Source organism: Molossus molossus, unplaced genomic scaffold (assembly GCF_014108415.1).
Source record: "Molossus molossus isolate mMolMol1 unplaced genomic scaffold, mMolMol1.p scaffold_m16_p_20, whole genome shotgun sequence".
Taxonomy (NCBI): Eukaryota; Metazoa; Chordata; class Mammalia; order Chiroptera; family Molossidae; genus Molossus; species Molossus molossus.
This window is the reverse complement of record NW_023425356.1, coordinates 33420106-33446973: the sequence shown is the minus strand read 5'-3', so window position 1 is coordinate 33446973 and position 26868 is coordinate 33420106. Positions and strand designations below refer to the sequence as shown.

Genomic DNA, 26868 nt, shown 5'->3' with positions numbered 1-26868 from the left:
CTTTAAAAGTTCCGGCCGAGTCCCTCCCACTCAAGGGCGCGTCGGTGTCACGTGACCACTCCCCGGAAGCGCGGCGATCCGGTCCCACTCTGGCTGCGTTGGAGGCGGAGAGAAGTTTCCAGCATTATGGCAAAATCGGGCCTGGGGCTGGATTCCGAGAGCATAGCTGCAAGCACCGTGTTAAAGCGAGCGGTGGAGCTGGATTCCGAGTCCCGGTATCAGCAGGCTCTAGTGTGTTACCAGGAAGGGATTGATCTGCTCTTGCAGGTTCTGAGAGGTGAGCGATGAGCCCGGGAGGGAGGGTTACCGGAAAAGGAGCAGCACCCTGCCGTGTCCCGGGCGCAGTGGAAGAGTCAATGAGTCTTGTGCACCGTGAAGGGGCAAATACAGAAGGTAGCACATTGCATAGGGCAAGTGGACTGATTTCTTGTTTATGTTTAATAGATTGATGCCATCAAGAAAAGGGTGTATTACTATAGATTTTTAAGAGACGAAACTAAAAGGTCTGAGCCTGCGGGAGGTCACATCCACAAGGCCAATGTAGAGCAAAATGGCTTTATTGTATTCACCTGGTTGCACAACCGCAGGCTGAGCTGAAAAGGGCTCAGCATCCAGTAACAGTTGGGGTGTAGGTTATATACTCCACTTTTAGCTAGGGCAGTTCCTGCTGACATACTCTACTTGGCCCATTGTCCACTTTGTAGTTGGACCGATCTGGTATCTCTTCTGCATCTGCTGGGTGATTCACTGTCTTGCAGATAATCCTTATCTGTACTCAACAGAAAGGTGAGCAAAGGTCATGCAAGCAACATAATTGTCACAGTTTCTGCCCTTTGCAAGCTTTTACCTTTATCCTTTAAAACATTGCTAACCCTTTCAATAACCAAATAGAATATATAAATCTTTATAGGACTTATGTTTGAACAAACTGTAGAAAATTTTACGTCAACTGGGAAACTCAGAGTATGGATTTGGTAACATGAACATTATTAGCTTTGTTAGGCAGTAGGGTTTCTTCAAAAACTGTTTTTAATTTTTATGTTTTTAAAACTGTTCTTGAGTTTTAGAGATGCAGACTGAAGTATTTCGGGAAGAAACGTTGAAGCAAATGTGGCAAAACACTAACAATTTTTAATTCTAGGTGCTGGGTAGTAAGCACCTAGCTTATAACCTTACTATTAAGCTGACTTTTCTGTTTAACAGTTTCATGAAACGTACACAAAAATAAAATTACTACTGTAGAAGGAAAAAAGTTTTTTCTTAAGAATTAGATTTACTGTTAGATTCTTAATTACTTAAGAATTAGATTCGGTGTGAGAAATGCTAGATAGCAGATGGGTCAGCGGGACTTTGTTACATAATTATTCAGAATTGTGAAGTACCCAAATAACCCTAACTCCAGCATAATCTCTGGTACATGGTAGACACCCAGTAATTGTTTTACATTTATTAGGACCTGCTCCTATTTCCCTCTCCCTGGACCTCCCAGTCTGACCTATCTCCACTCCTGTTTGCAGTATTTATAATGTAAGTGTTTTGAGACAGCAGGGGGCGCTCTTCAATGTTCGGTGCTTCTCTGAACTGTAAAACTACCTTGAGCAGGGCAGTATAATGATGATGAGAAGGAAGATAGCCATAAGAGTATTATCATTTATGAGCGCTGAATGCCAGGCACTGTGCAGAACACATTAAAAGCATGATCTCATTTCATCCTCATAGTTGCCCTATGTAGTAGGAGGTGATGTTATCTTCATTTTATAACATAAAAAGTCAAGTTTGCTTTCCAGTTCTGCTACAGTTGGTAGAGTCACATTTGGAAGCCAGGGCTTTAAAGACTCTGGTGTACTGACTCCCAAAAGAGAGATGGTGTACAGTGTTGGTCAAGTGCAGCACCGCTCAAGTCCTGGCGCTGTGGGAATCTGAAGCAGGAGAATCACAGGAGTGTGCTCCTGTGTGCTCCCTGGATCCTGTAGAGGTTACAGAAGCAGTGACGTGATCTTACAGGTTAAGGTGCAGATGGAGGAGAACTCTCATTCAGGGAATAAGTGCCAGGAGAGCTATAGACAAGTGCAGTTAAAGGTCGTTTGGGAGTGAAAGGTGGACGTGGCTTTTGATATAGGACCTTTAGAGGAATAACTCGAATTTCAGAAATCAGAAGTTCAGCTAATAGTGTTCATAGTCTGTCTGTGCTGTTTAACCAAATAAGTGGTTCACTTTGGTTCAGTGTATGTCTGTAGAGGAAGAGTGAGAAGTAAAGATGAAAGGTAGATTGGGTCTTGGAGCACACTGTGGATGGCCTTGTCTGCTAGAGATTTTAATTCATTTCATAGACAAGGAGAAACCATTTAATGTTTTTATAAAGCAGTCATTAAATTTGCATCTCAGGGCTTGTCTCTCTTAGGAATATATTCTTCTCCCAAATATTTGCATGGCCCGCTCCCTCTCCTCTTTTAGTCTACACAGATGTTCTTTGTGAGGCCTTCCCTGGCCTCCAGGGTAACATTACAACCCCACCCCAGGACTCCCTCACCCTTCCTCCTTTCTTTATTTTCTGTAGTAGTACTTATCACAATCTGACAAATGCGTCTTACCAATTTATTTTAATAATTATCTTTCCTCCCACCTGAACGATAGGGGAGAATTGTGTCTGTTTTATTAACTGCTGTACCCCCAGTGCTTAGAACAATGCCTGGCATGAAGTAAATTCTCAATAATTATTTATCGATTAATCATTGAATATGGCAAAAGTGTAGGAGACACATTAACCTGAAGAGATTGAAGTCAAGCAGACCAATTAAAGAGCTCCTGTAGGGATCAGGGTGAGAAGTGATAAAGGCCTGAATGAATCAGGGAGGTGAGACCAATTTTAGGAAAAGGAGGAGACAGTGTGGATATTGAATTATTGGCATTGGCACATGACCAAAAAGTTATATGACTCACTTTATTGAGATAATCAATGTATTGCAGTGGTCTGGAACTGAAGCCAAAGTATCTGTGGGGAATGCCTGTATGTGTGTATTAGTAAACCCACATGTTCTTTCCAGCTGTGGTGATGGAAAGGGTCTAGAAGTAGTGATAGGACTTCCCTAGTAGCAATGAGCACACGTAGCACTAAGAAGTTGATTTCTTGATACCATTCTCCAAAAAGGAACCAGGGCTCCTTAGAAAAATGGTTGCTTCCAGGGCTGGGGCAGGGAAGATACAAGATGAATTTAAAACATTTTGTACCAGGAAGTAAGGAAGTGCTCAAAAAAAGATGGGACATGTTGGAAGAACACAGGAGCCAACTTTAAAGAACTCTTAAAGCCAAAGCTGATAAAATTTGAGCAAGAAAATAATGATAGATTACAACCCATAGAATACAATAATACTCATGAGTCCATATTGATATAAATGAATAATTGGATAAGTAAATAGATGGGGAGAAGGAATAGTTCTTTCTTACAATGAAATTACAATTAATAAACAGGAGTGATGGCAATAGAAAATCACCAGTTGGCAAACACTGTGGTAGTAATATCTATTGCTGTCCAGGACCATTGATAGATGCTAAAATTAATGGGTCAAAGAGTGATGAGAAACAGGATATCTTTCCTCAAGATACTTATTAATTACAAAGGAGAAAATAGTGATTTTACAGTGCAGAGATTTGTGAACGCCACCCCATAACCAAGTGATCAGAGTTAACTTCACTAGAATAAGACACATCGACATCATGGACCCACTGAGAAGGGCACAACATTTCTGTGGTGTCCTTGCCAAAAATCATAACCTTATTCTAATCATGAGAAAACATCAACAGCCCAAAATGAGAGACATTCTACAAAATAACTGACCAGAGAGAGACTAAGAAACAAACTGAAAGACAAAAAGGAAGAGACAACAACTAAATGCTATGTGAGATCTTGGACCAGAAAACAAACTTTCTTTAGTGGAAAAATTGGGGAAATAGATTTATAGGCGAGTTAATAGTGTTGTATCAATGTTAATTTCCTATCTTTGATCATTGTACTATGGTTAGGTGATATATTAATATTAGGGGAATCTGGGCAAAGGGAGTGTACCATTTGCTCAACTTTCCATAAATATAAGATCAAATCAAAATAAAATGTTTTGAAAACAGAGTTTAAAAATGAAATTGTTATGGAAAAGATAAGCAATATCAAAAGGAAGGAAGGAACCAGAAATGATTTGGTAACTGCTTGGGTTTGGGGGATGGGACTTTGGGGTAAGATTTTATTGATACTATATATTCAAAATTACCTTACATTTTAGGGTGGCTAGGAAAATGATTGAGCATAAACTATAATGGAGAAGTCTGGAAGAGTAGCTAGTTTTGTGGAAGAAAGATAAATATCGTTAGCTCTTTTTTTATTATGCTGGGACTTCAAACTTGTGGGTGATTAGGGCAAAATAGTGCTGACTCAGGTTTGACCTATAATAAGCCACCTTTGTTGCCTCACCAGATTTAGTGTATCCAGCAGTGAAACACAGTGTCAGAGTCTCAGAATCCCCACTCCTAAATAATGCTGCTTTAGATGCTTAAAGCCCCAGTGATCAAGTCAAATTTGTGTTTTTAGGACCGAGGCAACCCATTTGAAGGGACAGGAAATGTGTGGAGGACTCTGGAAGTTGGAAATAATGTCTATACTTCAAAAAACAAACAAAACTGGTTTGAAACTTAGGAATATGTTTTTTTTTTTTAAATTTTGTAGGCACCAAAGATGATAGAAAGAAATGTCATCTCAGAAAAAAAATTTCAGACTACATGGATAGAGCAGAAAACATCAAGAAATACTTAGATCAAGAAAAAGAAGGTAAAGCGGCTGTTTCAGAGAATGGATTTATGCACCATTGACAAAGCCCTTTTCACCCTGTGTGTCTGGCTCTGCCTTTGGAGCTCTGTGTGGTCTGGATCATTATCCCTGCAGCTGACAGGCTTCCTCTGCGTTTCTGCTCCCCTGTACAGAAGCTATTCTTACTTAACCTTTTTGGGGAGTGGGGAGTGAGGTGGTAGTCATACATCCTCTTGAGAATCTGATGAAAATTATAAATACTGCAGACCTTTGCCTGCTGTCTGAAGGAATTCACAGATCCACGTGAAACTCATGTGTGGAACCAGTTTAAGTTAACACTACAAAGGAATACTGAATGCGAGTCCTGTATTGAATTTATATTTCTCTTTATAAAATGACCAAAATACTAAAATATTTAAGGAAACTCCTGGGACTTCTGTGGGGTTTTGTTGCGAAGCAAAACATTTCAGAAATATTGCTAATGATTAGAAATGCAGTGGTATTGTTCCCTATTTATTAGCCTTGCCTCACGAGCATCCAGTTTACAAACATAAACATAAGTGGCCATTGCCACAGTTGCCTGAAGTACCACTTTTGCTGCTTTCTGCAGCCAAAGGGACTAGTGCCTCAAAAAGTGGCCTCCAGCTCCAGTTGCTCTTCCTTACTTCTAACTACAGCCCTCTCCCCACCTCTTCCAACTGTTCTGTACAAGCCCGTACCCCACTGAGTATAGGTGCCCCACTGAGCTCCTCTGTTGACTGGGAATAAAATTGTGTAGATTCTAAATTGAAATCTACAATGAAAATTTCCTCTAAAACACTGATGAATATAGTAACATCAGCATCGTGGTTTGAATTCATTGGGTTGAATTAACCTTTGTGGCTTGCCTGGCTTCAGAATGGATGCAGAGTTGCTAACATTGTATCTGTGGAAATATTAGGAACAGAATCCAAACTACTGGTTTTTAAACAGTTTCAAAGTGCAGCTATTATATAGATTAGGAACTACCCATTAGGGATCATATTTTTAAAAAATCTTAAAGATCTTTGATAACTTATTCAATCATCATTAAGTTTCAGTGAACAAACACATTGGAGCTATCCTACCGATCCCCTGACACCCTAAGTCTTTGACTTGGATTATTGAGAAGTACTGTCAATTTCTGCTTAAAACATGCCCCTACCAAATCTAAGAAAGACTTCTAAACTCCATATGATACTGTACTTATATATTTAATATTCACTTTCGCTATTAAATTGCAGGACATAAAAGACTTAAATCTGAAGAGAAGGACAAGATAGCCACTGAATTACAGCTTACAGTTCTCCTGTTGACAAGAATATTAGATGTCTTTATACATACAGTCCTCTCTTGAATAAAATGCCTGGTTCTTAGGAATCAGCTCAGAATCCGTTCCAAGAAATCTCTTGACTCTCCCACTTGCCTGGCCTATGAAAAGGTGGAAGTCACTCATGGAATGTTTTGCCTTCTTTACCTCTGTATGTGTAGCATCCTGTGCCTGGTATACAGCAGGCATTCAGAAATGTTTACTGCTCTGGCTGGTGTGGCTCAGTTGGTTGGGCGTCATCCCATGCACCAAAAGGTTGCTGATTTGATTCCTGGTCAGAGCACATGCCCAGGTTGCTGGCTCGATCTCCAATAGGGGGCATGCAGGAGGCAGCCAGTCGAATTGCAGCCAATCGAATTTCCACTCTCACATCGATGTTTCTCTTTCTCCTCCCTTCTTCTCTCTCTCAAAAATCAATAAAAATATTTTTTTAAAAAAAGTTTACTGAGTGGAGGAGTTAAAAAAATAATTTGTATCCGATCCTGATTACTCACTATATATAAATATAACAAATATAAAAAAATGAGTTGTCACTAGTTTTTTTTTTTTAGTAAAGCTTGTGTTTTGTAGACGGAAAATATCACAAGCAAATTAAAATAGAGGCGAATGCAACAGGATTCAGTTATGAATCACTTTTTCAAGAATACCTTAATGAGACAGTTACAGAAGTTTGGATAGAAGATCCTTATATTAGACATACTCATCAGGTAAGTGAAATGTACTAACGTGATGAAATGTTACTTAAAATGTATGAGTTAGTAGTAACCCATCTTAATGTCTTTCAGCTGTATAACTTGCTTCGGTTTTGTGAGATGCTTATTAAGAGACCATGTAAAGTAAAAACGATCCATCTTCTCACCTCCTTGGATGAAGTAGGTATCTGAAGGCATTCACTCTTTCTTAACTTCATTTTGTTCAGTTACAAGATTCAGTTCAAGCAAGGACAAATGTTTCAGCTAGAGCTATTTCCTTGGGGTGAACTTATTATCTAACAGTGGGCATAAAACACCTTGAGAAAATGTCTTGTACCTTTTGTTTGGCCACCTTGTTAAACTTTCTTATTCAAATACTTTGTCAATTTAGTCTTGGAAGTTCTAAGAGACAATCATGCTGTCTATACTATTGACGATTTTTTCTCTTTTTTTTCTACCAGTTATTACATGTATCTCTTTCTTGATTGATTGCATTGGCATTCTGGGGGATCATAGCATAATAGTGGGAGTCTCTCTCTTGATTTTGACTTATATAGGGATGCTTCTAAATAATTCAGATTTCTAGGATTAAATTGAGAACAAGCCAGTCCTATCTGAATAATTCAACAGAATTATTAAAATACATTTTAGGAGATAGGACAGAGTTGTGTTACGTCCGCATTAGAAAAAACAATTATTTTGATAAAAACAATTGCTCATAAAATACTTCATATTTTTTGGTTGCTTCTTTGAGATTAATAGACATTGGAACTAGTATAGACTCTCCATTTTAATTCACCTATGATACACATTGCATAGCTTAGGGATAATTTAAAACATGTAACATGCAAAAATTTCTATTCTTTTTCTATTACCAGGGCAATGGGAAAGAACAGCAAATTAGTGGCCTACGAGAAATAAAAGAGTCACTCAGGAATCATGGAGTGCTGTTGGAATTAGAATACTCTTCTGCCATACATGACCGAGAAATTAGGTTACTGTATAGTAATACTTTTAACTTTTATGCAGTTGAAAAATACTTTTTATTTCTCTTAAGTTTTATATAATTGCATACAAATATTCTATTTAAATATTGAAGTTTTAAAATAAGCTTAGTTATAATATCTTTTTACTTTTGAAGAAAAAAAAAATCTGGCTTATTTTCCCCTGTTTCATATTTCCTCATGAAATAATATATACATGTTCTACATGATGAGAGAAGAGGAAGTCCTTTTTTGTCTGTTCAACTATACATATTTTGTTATGATATTGGGAGAATTTATTTCCTTTTCTAGTGATACTGATATTTATTTAATGTGACTTTAATTCTTATGGTTTCTAAAATATTCTGGTAGGCATGACAGCATGCTGTGCTTATAAGGAAACAGAAGGTGCAGTTTTTTAGTGGTGTGTCCCCTCTGTTTAGCACAGTGCCTTTTATAGGTCTATAGCGATGGCACATCCAGTTTTAGTAAAAACTAAAGCACAACCTAATGCAAAACAGATGAAAATACAGCTGCTGTGGTTGACGCAGACAGAGGTCAGGACCCAGAGCTCATCCTGCTTACGTCCCCCATTGCTACCTGAAACACCACCAGTCTGCCTGCGTATACTTTGAAACCACGTATTGGCAGAACAGGAAAGTTTTATCATCAGCAAGGTATAATAAATTCAAGAGTAAGTTTTTATTATCTTCGTGTTTATTGATTTTAGAGAGTAAGGGAGGGAGGGAGGAAAAAAAGAGAAAGAAACATCGATTGTTTGCCTCCTGTACATGACCTGACTGGGGAATCTAACCCAAAACCTACATATGTGCCCTTACTGGGAATCTAACCCACAACCTTTTGGTGTATGGGATGATGCTCCAACCAACTGAACCACCTGGCCAGGTCTCAAGAGTAAGTTTTAATGTAATTGTTAATCAGTCAATCTAATCAACCCATGGTTTCTGTGAATGTTTTGTTCATTGTAGACACAGCCCATGGGTTACCCCAGACTTGGTTCAACTCATGGTACTGGAGAAAATGGTTTTCTGTTACAGAGAGATTTGCTGATACTTCATACCCTACAGCTTTACTAATTTTCTGACATAACTGTCTGGATTGTAATAGTATATACTTACTCCAATAGGTTCAACAATGGATGGATAATTAAGATTGGAAGGGGACTGGATTATTTTAAGAAACCACAGGTAGGATATAGCCTTATAAGTGGGTCGCACTCTTTTTGTTCATTTTAACAACATGGCTTGTTCCTTTTTGATAAAAGATTCTTTTCTTCTCTTCTTAGAGTCGTTTCTCCCTTGGATATTGTGATTTCGATTTAAGACCATGTCATGAAACAACAGTGGACATTTTTCATAACAAGCACACAAAGAAAATATGATGTGTAGTAGCTTAATTTATATTGTATATTTCTATTTTAAGTGTATATTGGATTTTTTTTACTTTGGACAGATCATTCCTGTAATGTATGAATTTAATAATAAAATTGTACATTTCTACTAATTTATGTATCCATTGTTCAGTTGTGTGACCAATCTTAAATATATTTGTAAATACATTACTTAGATTTATAGTACTTTAAGTCATAGTTAATGTAAACATTTTACCAGCTTTTCTCTTCGTTGGCTGTTGGAGAATACATCAACAAATAATGAGCACCTATTATAAAGATGGATCGGCCCTGGCCAGTTTGGCTCAGCGATTAGAGCATTGACCTGTGGTCCTGAGAGACCTGGGTTCGGTTCCTGCTAAGGGCGCGTGTCTCAGTTGTAGTTTGTCCCCAGCCCTGGATAGTTGTGCGGGTGGCAGCCAGTCGATGCGTCCCTTTCACATCGACGTCTCTCTCTCTCTCTCTCTCTCTTCCTCTCTCTCCCTCCCACTCTACCTGAACAAAAAATGGAAAAATGTCCTCAGGTGAGGATTTAAAAAAAAAAAAAAAAAGATGGATTGGATGTTAATTGTTAATTTTGCCCCTGGAAATTTACAGTCCAGGAGGAAAAATTATGGATAAGAGTACAGACAGATGGGCTATGGGTCTAATATCCAGGGAAAAAATACAATGTTAATTTTGCTACAAATGTCTTTGGCAGACATTCGCCAATATTTTTTTTTTTTTTTTTATCCTCACCCGAGGATATTTTTCCATTTTTTGTACAGATAGAGTAGGAGGGAGGGAGAGAGAGAAACATCGACGTGAAGGGACACATCAAGTGGCTGCCACCCGCACGACCAACCAGGGCCGGGGACAAACTGCAACCGAAGTACGTGCCCTTAGCGGGAACCGAACCCGGGTCTCTCCGGACCGCAGGCCGACGCTCTAACCGCAGAGCCAAACTGGCCAGGGCAACATTCGCCAATATTTAGTTATCTCACATTACCTAACTCCATAAATGCAAATCCACCTATTTAGTTATCCAGATGCATTTTGCAGTTCAGTCAACCTTGGCTGGCACATTTATAAAGCCTTGCAGTTTATAATCAACTATTGGGTAAGCTCATCCACCCAATTGACTGGTTGGGGACAAAGGCTAGGCATGGAGTTAGACTGGGAGAGTGGATACAGGTAGAAACAATGGGCAGTCCAGAAGCTTAAAGAATAAGCTAAGCCAGAGTCCACAGACAGAAATAGAAGTACTGGTGTTGGAGAGTGCACTTATAGACATCCCATCAGGAAATGATTTAAGATTAAATTCAAGAATAAATAGTGCGGAATATCAAGGTCAGATGGAAGGAAACCATGGGACTAAGGCTGAGCAAAGCAGTCCTGGGTGGCTTTGGACACCAGGTTTACGTTTTGCTCTTGTGAGCCAGCAGGTACGTGATTGAGTTGGTAGAAAAGAATAAGAAGGGCTTCCAGAAAAGTTCCTGATGTTTGATGTTTTCGAGTTCAGGTGCTGATGATGCTGAACCTGAAAATACTCAAACTAATTTTGCTGAACTTTATTATAGTGTGTCACAGGTGAAGGGGTTTTTGCCACCCCCACCCCAAGATAGAAATCAAGAGGAGGTGAAACATTCAAAAGAAGAGGTTTACTGAAAACAAGGTGGAGGGAAAGGAGAAAGGGAGGGAGCTTGATTCATCAAGGGAGAGCACCCTAATGAATATGGTTCCCTAAACTGCTGCTGGGGTCTGGCTTGGTTCAGTACCTGTCAGTGCACATGCCCAGGTTGTGGGCCCCATCCCCTGTGAGGGGCATGTAGGAGGTGGCCAATTGATGTTCTCTCTCATTGATGTTTCTCTCTCCCTCTCCCTTCCTCACTTTCTAAAATCAATGAAAAAAATTTTTTGAAAGAGTACAATAGACTTGATTTAGTGGGAGAGGATGGAAGACTATGAAGATATAACTAAAAAGGGTAATTTTAGAGTTTCAAGTATCAGAGGTGACAAGAAGCCGAGGTTGTATTCCCCAGAGATAAGAAAAAGAACTAAAGTCAGAGTGTCTGATGTGGTCAACATTCCCAAGATGGTAACAGAGGCTGGAATGGGAATCTATATGCATGCCAGGTATTAAAATCAGTGAGGAAAGACAAGAGTATTACAGAGGTCAGGATAAAATACAAATAAGGATGGGTGGTAGACACAAATGGGGAGAAGTAACAGAGAGAGACTAGGCCCTCTTAATTTTATTTTTTTTTAATCCTCACCCAAGGATATTTTTCCATTTATCCTCAGATAGAGTGGGAGGGAGGGAGGGAGGGAGGAAGAAAGAGAGAGAGAGATACATTGATGTGAGAGAGACACATCAACTGGTTGCCTCTCACACAACCCCAACCAGAGCCAGGATGAACCGCAATCAAGGTACGTGCCCTTGACCAGAATTGAAATGAGACTCTGGTCCAGGGACTGATGCTCTAACCGCTGAGCCAAACCAGCCAGGGTGGCCCTTTTAACTTTAAGAGACATACAATGTACATTGAAAGTTTTTATTTTCTCACTGAACCTGTCAATATTAAATTTACTTGCAATCACATTATTCCCTTAATTTTTTCACAGAGAATGTTCCATTTACTGTGTAGTTCATTATCTTCTGGACATAGTCTATGTAATATATTTGTTGGAGTAGTAGTTTCAATTGGGCAAAACTTCCTGCCAATAAAACTTGAACTTAATTTGTTACATATTTCCAGTGGCAACCAATGATCAGGTGCTTCAACGTTACAGATTTCAATTCTCCCGTTCTTTACATCTATGAATACTTTGATTTCCAAGTGTGACTGTTCATGTGGCACATTAAAGGACGTTTTTACACTGAACTTCGGAGTTTTGCCGTAGATCCATTCCCAGGTTTGTAGTTCTTTGGCTTTGCTATTTATTCCAGGGAACTGGATCTCATCTGTTGGGTTTATCAGGTTGATGTGATTATCAATCTGATGACAAGCAGCATACTCTGCAGCTATAGCATTTGTCAGTATTTCACAGGTCAGAGTGGGGTCTTTTTCCAGCAGACTTTTTACTGAGGAAGGTATACTAGCAGTGGCATTGCTCTTGATCCCCTGGTAAGGGCTCCTGAGCAAAGATGACAAGAGGGTCCCATCAGTACTACATAACAAAGTGCAATGGTGATAAGCAGTAGTCCGGCCAATCTTAGAAGCTGTTCCTGAGATTTTAAACTGTCCATCAAGTAAAAGGTCGAATCTTTTGGTAGGCTGCACATCCAGCTGGGGTTGGACAGCATTCAGAGCTCTCACAACTAATTTTAGATTTTCCATCCTATCATACTTCTTTTTGGTTGTAAAAAAAGTCAAATTGATATTACCCATATCATGGTAAACTGTGCCTCCTCCACTTCTTCTCCGAGCCAGTTTTACACCTTTTTCTCTCATCAGATTCAGGTTACATTCCTGCCAAGGATTCTGATGCCTACCAATTACAACAGAGGGAGAATTTCTCCACAAGAACAGAACCGGCTTGCCCTCTAGGTTCATATGGTCATGGATCCAGTCTTCTACAGCCAGATTTTGGTAAACATCATTGGAAACTGACTGTAAAATGAGCCCACTTGTTACTGTGTTTTTAAAGCCAGTTGCTGGGACCTTGAAGTTATAAAGTAACTGGAAGCAATTCTTCTTTGAAAATGGGACCAGCATGCTTTTAAAAATGAAAGACAAATTAATTGATTGAGAAAAGAAAAATTAGTTTTTTAGTTATCAATTCTTAGTTATTTAATCCCAACTCATCTAATTCTCTATCCAGGAAAATTGCTTTCCTTGCCTTTTAGCTTTATCATTTGTCTACAACAACTCTACAACAGAGTACTAAAAGGAAATAACTGAAGGCAAACCTCAGTAATTTCAGTTGAAATGGTGTAAGGGAACAGATTTTTCAAATAATAAATCTGAAAATATATATCTCAAAGTCAAACCAGTTATTTTGAATTCACAGGTAATACATGTCCATTAAGAAAAGTGAGACTAGACAGATAAGCAAAAAAGAGCAAATGAAAAGACTCCCTACTAGCTCCTGGAGATGATCACAATGAACAATTTGGTGTACCCATTTTTCTCTGTGCATATGTAAACACACTTTTCCCCCACAGAAGTGGAACCATACCATTATTTCATTCAACGTTAAATCTGTTTTTACATCAGCTTTCACACTGTAATACTTCACTGGCAGATGTGACCCAGTTTACTCTGTAATTATAGGTTGTTTCTAGTTTTGTGTGTGTGTGTGTTATCAACATTGTATTCGTGAACATCTCTGTTGAAAGCTTTAATTATGCCCTTTTAACACTTTAAAAATAATGCCTATTTGACATTGAAATATATGATTTACTGGCAACCTAACTTATTCATATCAATGTTATTTTAGGATGGACCCAACCTGAGGTCAAGGGGAGAGACAATCTGAGTAGCAGACTGTATGGAAAGTCTACGAACAAATTTATTATGTTTGGACACTTAGCACATTTTTTTTTTAGCAGTACTAATGAAATAGTAGGTGGCAAAGGTTGAAAATACTAGCTCCACCAATGAACTATTTTGACTAGTTATGGTGGTAAAGAAAGCATTCCGTCCCAATTCTGTTTCTTAGGATGGTCATAATTTTCCTTTAGGTTCAAGAACGGGGATAGAATGGATTGGTAAAATCCATAACTAGGCCAAATTCTTTTGTAGTTAAGTAATATCCTTGAAACACAATTTTTGGGTTAAAGAGTTTCACACTTTCATCACTCTTGATATATTTTGATAAATTATGCTATGGAAAAGACCCAATTTATACTCTGTCCAGAAAGATCAGGAGAATTGGGATACTTGAACTGTCTTGAAATCTGGTGGTGTTTACCAAGTGGATAGGAGGAGCACATTCCAGGCAGATGCAAAGACAAGGAGTCATCTAATAGTAAAGCATGTTTTGGGGACTCCCCAGGAACAGAGTTATACCACTAATCTTCTAGTTCCACTGATGTCTATGGCTATGCTGCTCTAGGAAGTCTCTGGCCAGACTCTCTTTTTTGGCTAAACCCTTTGTTTTTGGTTCTGTTTGGCTGACTTTGATACATTCCCTCATTCACTCAACCAGTATCCATGGAGTGCCTACTGGGCCAAGGTAGTAAAGTAATAGAGGAGTCAAATTCATGTAACTCTCAAACATCTGGACTTTTTTTTAAAGCAGCTAGGCTCTATTGAAGTGTTTTAAGCAGGCATTAAACGAAACAACTACTGCCAGCCATGTTGAGCATGGATTAAAGAAAAGCTAGACCAGGGGCAGGGAGACCACTTAACAGACTAATGCAGAGGTCCAAGCTAGAGATAATGAGGGCCTGAACTAGGGTAGCAGACATAAAGAAGGGGATGAATGTGAGAGGCATTTAAGGTCATAGACTCCTTTTTTTCAAGGAACTCACACATCTAGGGGGAGATACTAAAAAGCAATTAAGGCAACAATTAAAATAATGTCATGAATGCTGTGATAAAGTAAGTACATTAGAGGGCCATCTATTCCTCAGATTAGTGGAAGTGACATTGATGCTGAGATATAAAAGGGGTCAGGGAAAGTATTACAACAAAGTATAATAGCTTGGAGGAAAAAAAGTCATATTCAAAAAATTTGGTTCCGTTTGCTTACACTTAAGATGTACAAGACTGCTGGTACTTCAGAGTGCAAGGATGGGGAGCTGCAAGTTAGGAGGCAGAAGTAGACATCAGATTATGGAGATTTTAAATCCATGTTAAATGCTTAACTTCACCCTGAGGGCCATGGCAGAAGTGCTAACGAGTTTTAAGGAAGCAGAAAGATCAGATATATACTTCAGAGACATCACCTAGAGATTTAAGCATGAAGAATCTATAATACTTGGTGATTGGTTGAATGAGGGTGAGAGACAGAAGTCAAGGGTCTTGTAAATCAAGGGTCTTGTCCTTCGTGGTGAAATGATTACAAGTTCCAGCTAGAGTGACAGTATTCAAATGCCAACTGTCTCTTACCAGCTGAGTGATCTAGGGCTGACTTCTTGACTTCTGCTATGCCTCAAGATACCTTAGCCATATCTGGGGAAGGATGAGACTCATATCAGGATTAAATGAACTAACATGTGTTAAGTGCTTATGAGTGCCTGGCACATAGAAAGTACACAATATATTAATTTTTTTATTAATATTATGCCCTGATTTCTGGCCTGGCAAATGGATGGAAAAAGGTGACGTTTCCTAGGGCAGATTTCATAAAAGGAGGCGTGGAGTAAAGATTAATTGGTTCATTTTGACGGTGTGAAACTTGACAGTCTATGGTTATCCAGCAGCCAATGGCACCAAGCTGAATAGATGGTAACTGAGGCCGTGGAAAGGGACTAGACTGTCCAGAGAGGGCTCAGCGAGAAGCCATGAAAGCCTTAGAGCCTTGAAGAGCTGAAGCATTTAAGGAATATACAGATGTAGGAGGGAGAGCTTCCAAAGGAAACTGAAAAGAAAAGGCAGAAATTTCAAAATACGGTATTATAGAAGCGTCAAGGAAACAAGATAGTTAACAATGCCAAATGCTGAAGACAGATAAAATGAGGGTTAAAACCTTTTAACTAAAAGCAGTTTATGGCAGGTAGTCATGTCCTAGGCCAGCATCTTCCCTGACAAAGGTCAATCTTTACTTTGTATTGTCTTTTTGCACCTATGATAACATATCTTTGGAACATCAAAGTAATTTTCCTTTTTCTGGACCCCTCAAAGCAAAGGCACCACTCTGCTGAGACCACCAATCCCCTCACTGTTACTGAGTTCACTGTTGACTGTCAATTATCCTATACCCACCTATGTAAAACATGTATGTGTCTATCATTTTACTTTTTATCCAATCCCAGGTGTCCCCGCTTTGCTTTCCTCCCACCTCCCTAATCTATCACCAATGGACTTCATGTAACTCCTTGTGTCTTCTCTTTTGATTGTAATGCATAAAATAAGGTGCAACACTGCCATTCTCTGGAGCATTATCTCAATCCCTTGAGATTTTGCTTCCTGTCAACAGTTTTGGCTCAAATAAACTCTCAAAAAGTCTTCATAGGTTTGACTGTTTCTCACGTTGACACACTTACCCACCTAGGCTGGCCCACCTCCTTCAAAAAAAACCTTTCCGAGTAATTTTGCCATCTGTGACAGCGCACCACTCACCCAGAGTCTCATGACCAGCGTGTGCAGGTTTTATTTCGCCTTTTCGGCTCCCTGTGGGCCTGCACACGCGGCGCCCAACACGTTTTCGTTTGCACCCTCTGGTATTGTGGAGAAACCTCTTCCAGCCATAGAGCTGACTACTCCCAAGGGCTGGGCGCAAACTGCAGCGCCTTCAGCACCCGGGCGCAGAGCCCGGCCTGAAGGTCCCAAGTTCCCACAGCCCACTACGCCCGGCGCCGCGAGGCTGGCATGTACCCACCTCCTGCTTCTGAACGCGCCCATGGCGGCGCGCGCTCGCGCTCGGTGAGGACGGGAGCGCTCCTGGCCCTGCAAGCTGCGCGCGCAGCGGACCTCCTCCGCCCCGCCCCTGGCACCGCCCCGGAAGTAGCGCGGGGCGCTGCGGGGCGGGGCTGGAGAGCCCGCGGAGTCCTTAGGTGTCCTGGGAGTGGCCGAGTCCCATGTAACCAGACTGGAGTGAGGGACGCGGTGCGCGACCTAGTGTGGCGCCCCAGTTCAGGTGGACGCGTCCTGCGTGACCGCCAGAGCTATCGGTCACGGGGGAAGGTAGCAGGGGCGGCGTGTCCGGCTGGCGGCGCACTTCGCCGACGAGTCCGGGAAGGCCGCCAGAAGCCCAGGGCACTCAGGTCAGCGCCAGCACCGAGGGCCAAGTGAGGCCTTTTACGAAGCGTTCAAGGCATTGCGCCGGGTCCTTCACGGAAATCCCCTTCACAGTCCAAAAGGCAGGTACTCCCACTTTATCCGGGAGGTGAGAAAACTAAAATCAGATTTGAAGACGTTGCATTTAAAGGAATAAACACTTGTATGCCTCATACAGAGATGGTAACAGGTAGGAAGGAGTGGGTCCCAAAACAAACACAGGGAGGCAAATGGACCTGACACCGAGGGTGGCCCTCGAGGCAGTTGGCGAGAAAAGCCATATGGCTCTGCCGGGTGGAAAATTACCCAGCAAGCCAGAGTTTCAGTTAATTAATGCTGCACAACTGCCTCAACATTGTGGCTTAAAACAACAATTGACTGTGTTTATGGGCAAGTGGGGTGATTCCTCCGCTGGTTTCACCTGGGATCACGCTTGTGGTGGCAGTCAGCAAGGGTTGGCTGCGCCGGGAGGCCCAGGATGGCCTCTGCACCCCCTTGGTGCTGACTAGCTGCGGGGGGACCTCAGTTCAGGCCTGGCCGTGGAAGTAGCTCTTGGGCCACACCCTGATGGCCAAAGCAATAGCAAAGCGAGTCCAGAGTTCAGGGATGGAGTAAACCCACCTCTGGATGAGAGCCCAAAGAATGTGTGGTCCTCTTTCAGTTTTCCACAGAAATCAGTCTCTCCTTCCATTAGAATAGAAACCAACAAGATTTGTGTCTTGCAGAAAGCATCATCCAGGATTCAGTTTGGTGATGCTGACATGGTAAATGACCAGGGCTCCATATAAAGCTACAATAAGGACACAGTGGCCCCTCATTTATTTATTACCCTTTTGATTGAAGTCACTCCGAGTTAGTCTTCCTTGTATTATACAGATGGGAATGGATTATGTAGAGAGTTAGTCCCAGTACGAATTTTCCTAGTTATTAAAAATAGCCACACAGTACTATTGGCCCTCTGCTTATATTACATCTTTCTAAATTCCCATTCTCTGAAATTTGAGATGGTACAGTGTTTTCCCCCCTAATTTCCTACTGAGGTGGTTTTCAAGAATCCTAGTCCCTCCTCCCTGCTCTGAAACTCTCTCCTTTGGTTATTTTTTCTGGTGGAATCTTCTTTTACTGACACTAAGACATGAATTCCGTCTTATCTTTACAGTTCTCCAGTAACCTCAGTTCTCTTTCCACCTTTTATCCTGTCTCCTTCCTTTCAGAGCCTGGCTTATTCAAGGAGTTGCTACACATCCAGTGTCCACTTCCTCACTTCCCATTCATTTTTCAACCTACTCCAGCATGGAGGCTTCTTTAGCCATTATTCCATCAGAAGTGCTTTTTGAGGGGTGGCTGAAAGTATAGATTTCCAGTTATAAGATAGTTATGTCGTGGGGATGTAACGCACAGACAGCATAGTGACTATCGTTAACAATACTGTAGTGTATATTTGAAAGTTGCTAAGAGAGTAGATCTTAAAAGTTCTCATAAGAATTGGTAACGATGTGTTGTGAAGAATGTTAACTAAACTTACTGTAATCATTTTGCAATGTGTACTTACATAAAATCATGTCATGTATATGTCATAAACACAATGTCATATGTCAATTATATCTCAATTAAAAATAAAAATAAATTACTCTCAAATGGTTAGAGGTGGGGAGACAGAACAGTCTTAATACTATACTTGCAACTGTTCTTTAAATTTGAAATTGTTTCCAAATAAAAGGAAAATAATATATGTTGGGTGTCTGGCATTGTAATAAAGACTGTTAGTGCCCCCACCCAGGCTCCCTTTACTCTTAATCCATGCATCCATTTTTCAGCTGCTGTGAGTGTAGGAGCTGTCCTGCCCAGAGACACCTGAGTGATTCATGATACTTTCCTGCCCCCTTTGGCTTGGTGGTGGGCAACCAACGCCTAACTGGTATGAGGGTACAATAGTCCCCTTGCCTCAAAATGGGTCAGTGGGATAACTTTGCTGTCTCAACCCTCCAGAGCACCCTGTGGATCTGAATCCTCATCCTTAGTTGACTTCTGCTTCCCTATCTTGCTTTCCTCACCCCTGTACAGGCTTTCCCCCCAAATCATTTGCACCTGAATCCCTGTCTCAGGCAGCTTCTAGGCAATCTCAGCTAAGACAGTCACATACCAGTTCAGTAAATTATAGCTATTATTATTAGCATCAGTGACAACACCATTAGATACAACAATAATGCAGAGACCGTAGGTCTAGACACTTATTTTATGGATATGTTGAATTTAAAGTCTCCTACCATCCTTATTTCTGCTGTGCTACATTATTTTTATGTGGAAAATTTACTTTATCAGAAACAACAGAACTGCAAAAAGTGCTCACTTATGGATTCCACTTGTAGAATCCACCCCCCCCCCCCAAAAAAAACGAAAACAATAAACACCTGTGTGAGGCTATTGTTCTGATTAAATTTGTTCCATTCCATCCCTTTCAGGAAGTCTTTGGGAATTTCCCTTCCCAGGTATGCTGCCTAGTTTATGGCTTTGATGGGATTTGGGGATCCTAATTTTCTGCTGTCTTAGCCTCAGTAACCACTGAGGTTAATTAATGTTCGCATTTTAGTTGTCTCGATGACTGGGATGTGCTACAACATCTGACATCCTGCAGGGCATGGGGCATCACACAATGAAAGATCATCCCAAATCCAACATCCAACACAAGTATCTAATGTGCTGTTGGACATAATGTGGATGTGAAAAACCAGTCTGTAAATACCCGAGCCAAGTCCCTGTGTTTTTTAAAAGTGGTTCTGCCAAGGTCACTGGTGACATGTTTTTAGATCCAGTGGACCTTTCAGTCCTCATCTAACCTTTCAGTTGACTACCTCCACTTTAAAGACTCCTATGGGCAACCTTGACATTACCCCGTCTTGGTTTTCCACCGATCTCACTGCCAACTCTCAATCCCCTTTGCCAGCTCCCCCTGTGCTCACTAGCTCCTAAATGTTGGAGTTTCTCAGCACTTGATCTCAAACTAGCCATTCACCTTAAGCATTTATATATTCAAAATTTATATTTTTAGTTCCATACATACAATTGTCTACTTGCCTTGGAAACCTAGTATGTCCAAAAACCGTGCCCCTAAGCACACCCTTTCCCCCTAGGAACCTCCATGCATATAGCTTTTTTTGCTAGAAACCCTTTCTTTTTCCTCACTTCCTACTTTCAAACTATCACTGCTTTCTGCCAAACTTCACCTGGACTCTATCCCCTTCTTAACACCTCAATCATCACCATCATCTCAATTGAACACCTACATCACTGCAAAAGCTATAAATGTCATATCTTCAGAGAAGCCTTTCTAGTTCCCATTATTAAGAATCAAGTTTATGTGTGATAGCTCCTCTTGTCTCTCTGAACATTTTACTTTTTTTTCATGGACCACCACAGTTTGTATCTTATATAATTACTATCTGATGTTTCATCTTCCCTGGTAACCAGACAGTAAGCATTTAAGGGCAATAGCTATTTTACTCACCACTATATCCCCAGCACCAAGTACAGTGCCAGCCTAGGTGAGTGAATGAATGGTTTGTGTACGTTATCTCTCCCAAAGAACTATGTTCTGTAAATGACAAAAAGCATTGTCTTATTGGCTCTCCCATTCAATAACATTTAAAAAAACTCTTGGCTCAGTATTCCCTACAAATATATTACATTTATTTAGTACTGTTTGATTTATAAAATATTGCTTCCCCTAAAAGAAGATGCCTTTTCCTTTTTGTTTTTGTGACTATGAAGGGGATTACTCAATTGGGCATTAGGGAGTCATTAAATATTAAAATATAGGAAAATGCTCAAAACATACATAATATAGTTACAGCTCACTATATGTCCAGACACAAAATGGTTTTAATTTCATCTAACATTACTTGAGACAATACTGCTGTTTCAAACTACTACATATGTCATTAAGAATGGCAAAATGATACATATAAAGCAAGACTTTTTAAGGCAGTTTTCTTATATTAACTATCGGTATAAAATGGTAGCATTTGTAAGATAAACTATTACACTTTGAAATAACTATTCTGTAACTCTGAAATTAATTCAATGTGGAGGAAAAAGTACCAGTTTTTAAAGGATGATATAAAATGCTAAATGCTTTTCAAAGTATGCAATTTACTGATCTTTTGCATAGTTTATCTGCAGTGAATATTTACAGAACAGAAATGCAAAAAATACAGGAAGATAAAGTCCCCTCAAGCAAAACCCCAAACTGGAAATCTAACATACAAAATTGGAACACCAGAAATAGTGTGACATACAGATGTCAAATTGTTTGGGCACTGTTTTTTGATCACTTGTTAAATACTTTATAATTGATATGTTTCGGGGCCATTTAAATACTGTTACTTAGAAACTCTGATTTTGACAAGGATAGAATGTAATACAAGAGAAATCTGCTTTGAATTTTGGAAAGTTTTTTTCTTCCTAAAGCATTTTGAGTATGTGTCATAAAAAATACTGTGTAAGGTGATTCATAAACAGTGAAAAAAAGCAATCATCTTCCTTCATTTTGTTAAGTTTTCTTAAGGAGGTTAACTTCTCATTCAATGTGACTTCTTAGTCAAAAGCAATTTTTGGTTTCTGTGATAATATGTACAAATAACTTCATTCCACATCTGTCATTTCTATTCCATCACTTTCTTTAACATAAACCACTGAACCCAAGGCTTTCTCTGAAAGAGATCCTGTGCCAGTCTCTTTACTTCTTGTAAAGTTTTCTTGGTTGGTGTCTTCTAACCTTATTTTCTTGGTGCTTTGAAATAACCGAGTCACTGGTTCCAACTTGCTTGTCTCAGTCCCTCGCATTAAGTGATCATCCACTTTTGAATCCATACATATAGCAGATACCTGAGTAGCAGATTTACTAAGAGAAAATCCCATTGGAAAAACAGCTGAATAAATGTAGTAGTGGAAACGTTTCTTCAACTTGATTGCTTGAGGGGGAAAAAAGAAAAGAAAACAAGTGAATACAGCAGGAATTTCAACTAACTTTATGGCAACGTTCATGTCAGTAGAATGTCATGCTGGTGATGCCAAAATACAAAGTAAAACACTTCTACCTCTCAATGTTTAGATTTTCTCTGGGACAGGTCACAGGTTCTACAGATTCTTTGAAAGTCTTTTAAAAGAGGAATTTATAAGATTTTATGTTTCATCACCTTTCAGACAATAATAGAACTTTTCTACTTAGCCCTTTCTATCATTCTTGCTATCAGAATTTTAAATGAATTATTAATAGATTAAAGAAATAATTACTGAAGTCCAAACACTGTTAGATCTTCTCCAAAAATAAAGATGGCCAAACAATTATAAATATTTACCAATTAATAACACATCATCAAAATATATGAAGCAAAACCTGACAGAACTGAAGGGAGAAATAGTTCTGCACTAATAGTTAGAAACTTCTTTTTAAATTTTTTTGTTGTTGTTGAAAGTATTATAGATGTCTCCCCTTGTTTCCCCAATGACCCCCTCCTCCCCACTCCCTCCTCCCCGCTGCTTTCCCCAAACTAATGTCTTTGTCTATTGGTTGTGCATATATGTATATAAATAATAGTTGGAAACTTCAAAACTCAACTCTCATAATAGATAGAATAACCAGACAGAAGATAAGAAAATAGAAGACTTGAACACAAAATTAAAACAACTAGATTTACCAACATATATAGAACATTCCAGTCAACAGCAGCATACGTGTTCTCAACTATACATGGGACATTTTCCAGAACAGTCCATGTGTTAGCTACAAATGGACTCTCAATAGATTTGTAAAAGATCGATATTATACAAAGTATCTTCTCTGATCACAGTGGGTTGCAGTTAGAAATCAATTATCAGGAAAATAACGGGAAAATTCACACGTCTATGGAACTTAAACAATACACTCTTAACAAATGGATCAAATAAATCACAAGAGAAATTAGAAAATACTTAGAGATGAATGTAATCAAAACCACAACATATCAAAACTTACGGGATGCTGCAAAATCAGTGCTAATGGAGAAATATATAGCTGTAAACGCATTAAAAAAAAACCACAGAAAACAAGAAAGACTTCAAATCAACAACCTAACTGCATCTTAAGGAACTAGAAAAAGAAAAACTAAATCCATAGTTAGCAGAAGGAAGGACATAATAAAAATTAGAGCAGAGATAAAATAGACACTAGAAAAGCAACAGAGGAAAAACCAATGAAACCAAATGTTTTTTCAAATTATAAAATCAGAAATGAAAGTCGGGGACATTACTACTGATTCTACATAAATAAGCAGTATAAGAGAGTACTATGAATAACTGTATGCCACCAAATTGTATATCCTAGCTGAAATGGATAAATTCCTAGAAACATAAAACCTACCAAGACTAAATATGAAGAAACTGAATATCTAAATGATGACTGAAGAAAATGAATCATGAAAGAAAAAACTCTAAACAAAGAAAAGCCTGGGACTCAATGACTTCACTCCCAAATTCTATTTATGCTATTGTAATATTTAAAGAAGAACTCATACCGATCTTTCTCAAATTATTTCCAAAAAATTGAAGAGGAGGGAACACTTTCTAACTCATTCTAGGAGGCCAGCATTATTCAGATACCAAAGCCAGGCAAACACACCACAAGGAAACTACAGACCAATTTCACTCTTGGACATTGATGCAAAAATCATCAACAAAATACAAGCAAACCGAATTCTGTGGTACATTAAAAGGATTATACATTGTGACCAAGTGGGATTTATTCCTAGAATAAAAGGATGATTCAACATATGAAAATTGATTGATATACACCACATTACAGAATAAAGGAAAAATGAGATATTACAGATTATCTCATTTTATGTGGGGAAAGCATTTACAAAATGCAACACCCTTTCTTGATGAAAACACTCAAGAAACTAGGAAAGGAAGGAAACAAAATAAAAGCCGTGTATGAAAAACCCATAGTGAATATCAGACTCAATGGAGAGAGCGTTTCCTCTAAAATCAGGAATAAGGCAAGGGTGCCCACTTTTGCCACTTCTATTCAACATAGTACTGGAAGTTCTAGCAAAAAAGAAATAAAAGGCATACAAAGTGGAAAGGATGAAATAAAATGATCTCTCTTCACAGATACTACGATCTTCCAGGTAGAAAACTCAAATAAATGAATTCAGCAAAGTAGTTGGATACAAAGTCAACATGCAAAAATTAGCTGCATTTCTATATAGTAACAATGAACAACCTGCAAAGGAAATTAAGAAAACAATTTCATTTAAAGTAGCATACGTATTATAATAAAATACTCAGAAATTAACCAAGGAAGTTAATCCAAAGATTATGAATGGCCAATAAGAACATGAAGAGAGCCCTGGCCAGTTTTTAGAGCACTGGCCCGCAAACCAGAGAGTCCCCGGTTTGGTTCCCGCTAAGGGCATGTATCTAGGTTGCAGTTCGTCTGGGGTCGTGTGGGTGGCAACCAGTCGATGTGTCTCTCTCACCTCACTGTTTCTCTCTCTTTCTCGCTTTCTTCCTCTCTCCCTCCCTCTCTATCTGAAAATAAATGCAAAAATGTCCTCAGGTGAAGATTAAAAAAAAAAAAAAGAACATGAAAAGATGCTCACCATCACTAACAGGGAAATGGAAATCACAACTACAATGAGATACTGCCTCATACCCAATAAGATGGTTAATGTCAAAACCCCCCTACAAAAGACAGAAAATTACAATTGTTGGTGAGGATGTGGAGAAACCAGAACTCTTATGCACTGTTGGTAGGGATGTACAATGGTATAGCTCTTGTGGAAAAGTTTGGCATGTGACCCAGCAAACCACCTTCTGGGTACAGACCCAAAAGAACTGAAAGCAGGGTCTTGAAGAGATTATTTGTGCACCTATATTCATGATAGCATTGTGCACAACAGCTAAAAGGAAACAAGTGTCCATCAATGGATGAATGGATAAGCAAAATGTGGTTTGGTATATTCATACCCTAGAATATTAGTTAGCATTAAAAAGGAGGACCCTCTGTAATATGGTACAACCTGCTGAACCTTGAGGACTTTACAATAAGTGTAATAAGTCAGTCACAGATACTGTATGATCCTACTTATGTGAGGTACTTAGACTAGTCAGTATCCTAGAGGCAGAAAGTAGAATGGTGGTTGCCATGGAGTTTCAGTTTTACAAGATGAAAAGTTCTGGAGACGGATGGTGGAGACAACAGAACATTATGAATATAATTAATACACCAAACTGTATAGTTAACAGTGGTTAAAATGGTAAATTTTTACGTTACGTATATTTTACCGCAATACAAAAAAAGAGAGATGTCCAATTAAGATTCGGTACTTTTTATTACAGATGCCCAATCTGTTAAGACAGATGAGCATGCAGCATGGTGGGAGGGCTTGGAAAGGTTCTGAAGAGAGGGGGCCTAGGTCAGGGTTGGGCTTTGAATGATGGGCAGGAATTTGAAAAGCAGAGTTGACCAGGATGACAGAAGGGAACGGCTGCCTGTCACGAGGAAGACAGTGAAGGCATGAAAGCCCAGTGCTTGTTGGAGAACAGTAATCTACTGAAGATCCTCTAGCAGCACTGCGAGCAGAACAGACTCCACAGCTGTGAATGAAAGCACTTAACTGCTTTTTAGCATGTATTCTTTCTTTAATATTTATGCACTTTGCTATCTTTTATGAGTTCACAGTTCTATCCCCATCAAGCCCTAATTATTGGCAGATTTCTAAAGATACCATCTTAAACCTGGTTTATCAATATTTGTGATTGAACAGCATGTTTAATCTGTAACAGAACAGAACCCTAGGCCTTCTGTAGTATCCTAAACGTAGTTACTCAAATGTTGTTTATATAACAATTAGAAAAATAGTAAAAAAAATGGCTTTCTAAGAATCAAATACAATTTAGTGAAATTTTAAAAAGATCTCTCTGATCATATTTTAAAATGTAAGTATACTTGTTTGTTAGATTTGGAACTTGAAGATGACCTTTTTTCCCTCATCAAATAAATATCCAAATACTACTTTCAAATTAATAAAGTTGAGTTTATTATATTTTTTGGTTTCTCCTCTTTATTTAAAAAGGAAACACTCCTGTCAAAAATGCATAACTTGAACCTAACCATTCGGAAATCATCAAATAAATGCAAATTGGGAGACATATGTAAAACAAATAGCCTGTACTAAAAAATAACAATGTATGAAAGGCAAAGAAGCTGAAGAATTGTTCCAGATTAAAGAAGACTAAAGAGACTGACTTCCAAATACAGTGAATGATCCTGAATTTGGAGGTGGGGGGAGGAAATGTATTAAAAAGGCTATTTCTTGGACAAGAGAAATTTTTGAATATTATAATAAGAATAATAAACCATCAATGTGATAATTATATAGTGGCTATATAAGTGAATGTCCTTGTTCTTAGGAGATAACATGTTGGAATAGGGGTAAAGGATCATATTTACAAGTTGCTTTCAAATTATCTAGCAATAGATAGATACAGAGAGAAAGTAAAATATGCAACATGTTAATTGTTGAATCTAGGTGTGAAAGGATAAAAATATTGTGTTTATTCTTGTTCAATTTCTGGATGTTTAAAACTTTCTCAAAATACAAAGTTGAAAAAAATTGAAAAGAAAATACTAACAACTATATAAAACAATATATTGCATTTGAAATCAACAAAGGTAAAATAATGGTATTGTATATAATTATCAACTAGCACATGAAATTCAGTCTAAT

General features: G+C 39.0%; 3 protein-coding genes across 4 annotated transcripts; 1 reads left to right on the top strand and 2 right to left on the bottom strand.

Annotated features, from left to right (window-relative positions):
• Nucleotides 1–55: 55 nt before the first annotated feature.
• On the top strand, nt 56–9343 carry MITD1 (microtubule interacting and trafficking domain containing 1). Its single transcript, XM_036272633.1, has 7 exons — nt 56–277; nt 4716–4817; nt 6715–6851; nt 6930–7016; nt 7715–7830; nt 8967–9027; nt 9126–9343. The coding sequence occupies exons 1-7, from the start codon at nt 127–129 to the stop codon at nt 9219–9221; spliced, it is 750 nt and encodes a 249-aa protein (XP_036128526.1). The 5' UTR covers nt 56–126; the 3' UTR covers nt 9222–9343.
• Nucleotides 9344–11755: 2412 nt separating this feature from the next.
• Nucleotides 11756–16743, bottom strand: LIPT1 (lipoyltransferase 1). 2 transcript variants are annotated; one of them, XM_036272629.1, is made up of 2 exons: nt 16701–16743; nt 11756–12929 (listed from the first exon to the last, which is right to left on the bottom strand). In XM_036272629.1, the coding sequence occupies exons 1-2, from the start codon at nt 16721–16723 to the stop codon at nt 11807–11809; spliced, it is 1146 nt and encodes a 381-aa protein (XP_036128522.1). In that variant the 5' UTR covers nt 16724–16743; the 3' UTR covers nt 11756–11806. The 2 variants fall into 2 exon arrangements, with proteins under 2 accessions (XP_036128522.1, XP_036128523.1); XM_036272630.1 differs by lacking the exon at nt 16701–16743 and adding an exon at nt 15269–15276.
• Nucleotides 16744–21249: 4506 nt separating this feature from the next.
• Nucleotides 21250–22052, bottom strand: CUNH2orf15 (chromosome unknown C2orf15 homolog). Its single transcript, XM_036272639.1, has one exon. It carries the CDS (start codon nt 22013–22015, stop codon nt 21740–21742), a length of 276 nt encoding a protein of 91 aa, XP_036128532.1. The 5' UTR covers nt 22016–22052; the 3' UTR covers nt 21250–21739.
• Nucleotides 22053–26868: the final 4816 nt, after the last annotated feature.

Excerpts from the sequence above, each read along its gene's own strand:
- LIPT1 (XM_036272629.1), bottom strand. The coding sequence starts at position 16,723 with ATGGGCGCGTTCAGAAGCAGGAG. Across the intron at positions 12,930-16,700 it reads GGCGCGTTCAGAAGCAGGAG|CATGCTGGTCCCATTTTCAA; the intron begins GTGGGTACATGC and ends CATTTTTAAAAG.
- MITD1 (XM_036272633.1), top strand. The coding sequence starts at position 127 with ATGGCAAAATCGGGCCTGGGGCTGGATTCCGAGAGCATAGCTGCAAGC. Across the intron at positions 7,017-7,714 it reads TTCTCACCTCCTTGGATGAA|GGCAATGGGAAAGAACAGCA; the intron begins GTAGGTATCTGA and ends TTCTATTACCAG. Across the intron at positions 7,831-8,966 it reads ATACATGACCGAGAAATTAG|GTTCAACAATGGATGGATAA; the intron begins GTTACTGTATAG and ends TTACTCCAATAG.
- CUNH2orf15 (XM_036272639.1), bottom strand. The coding sequence starts at position 22,015 with ATGGGATTTTCTCTTAGTAAATCTGCTACTCAGGTATCTGCTATATGT.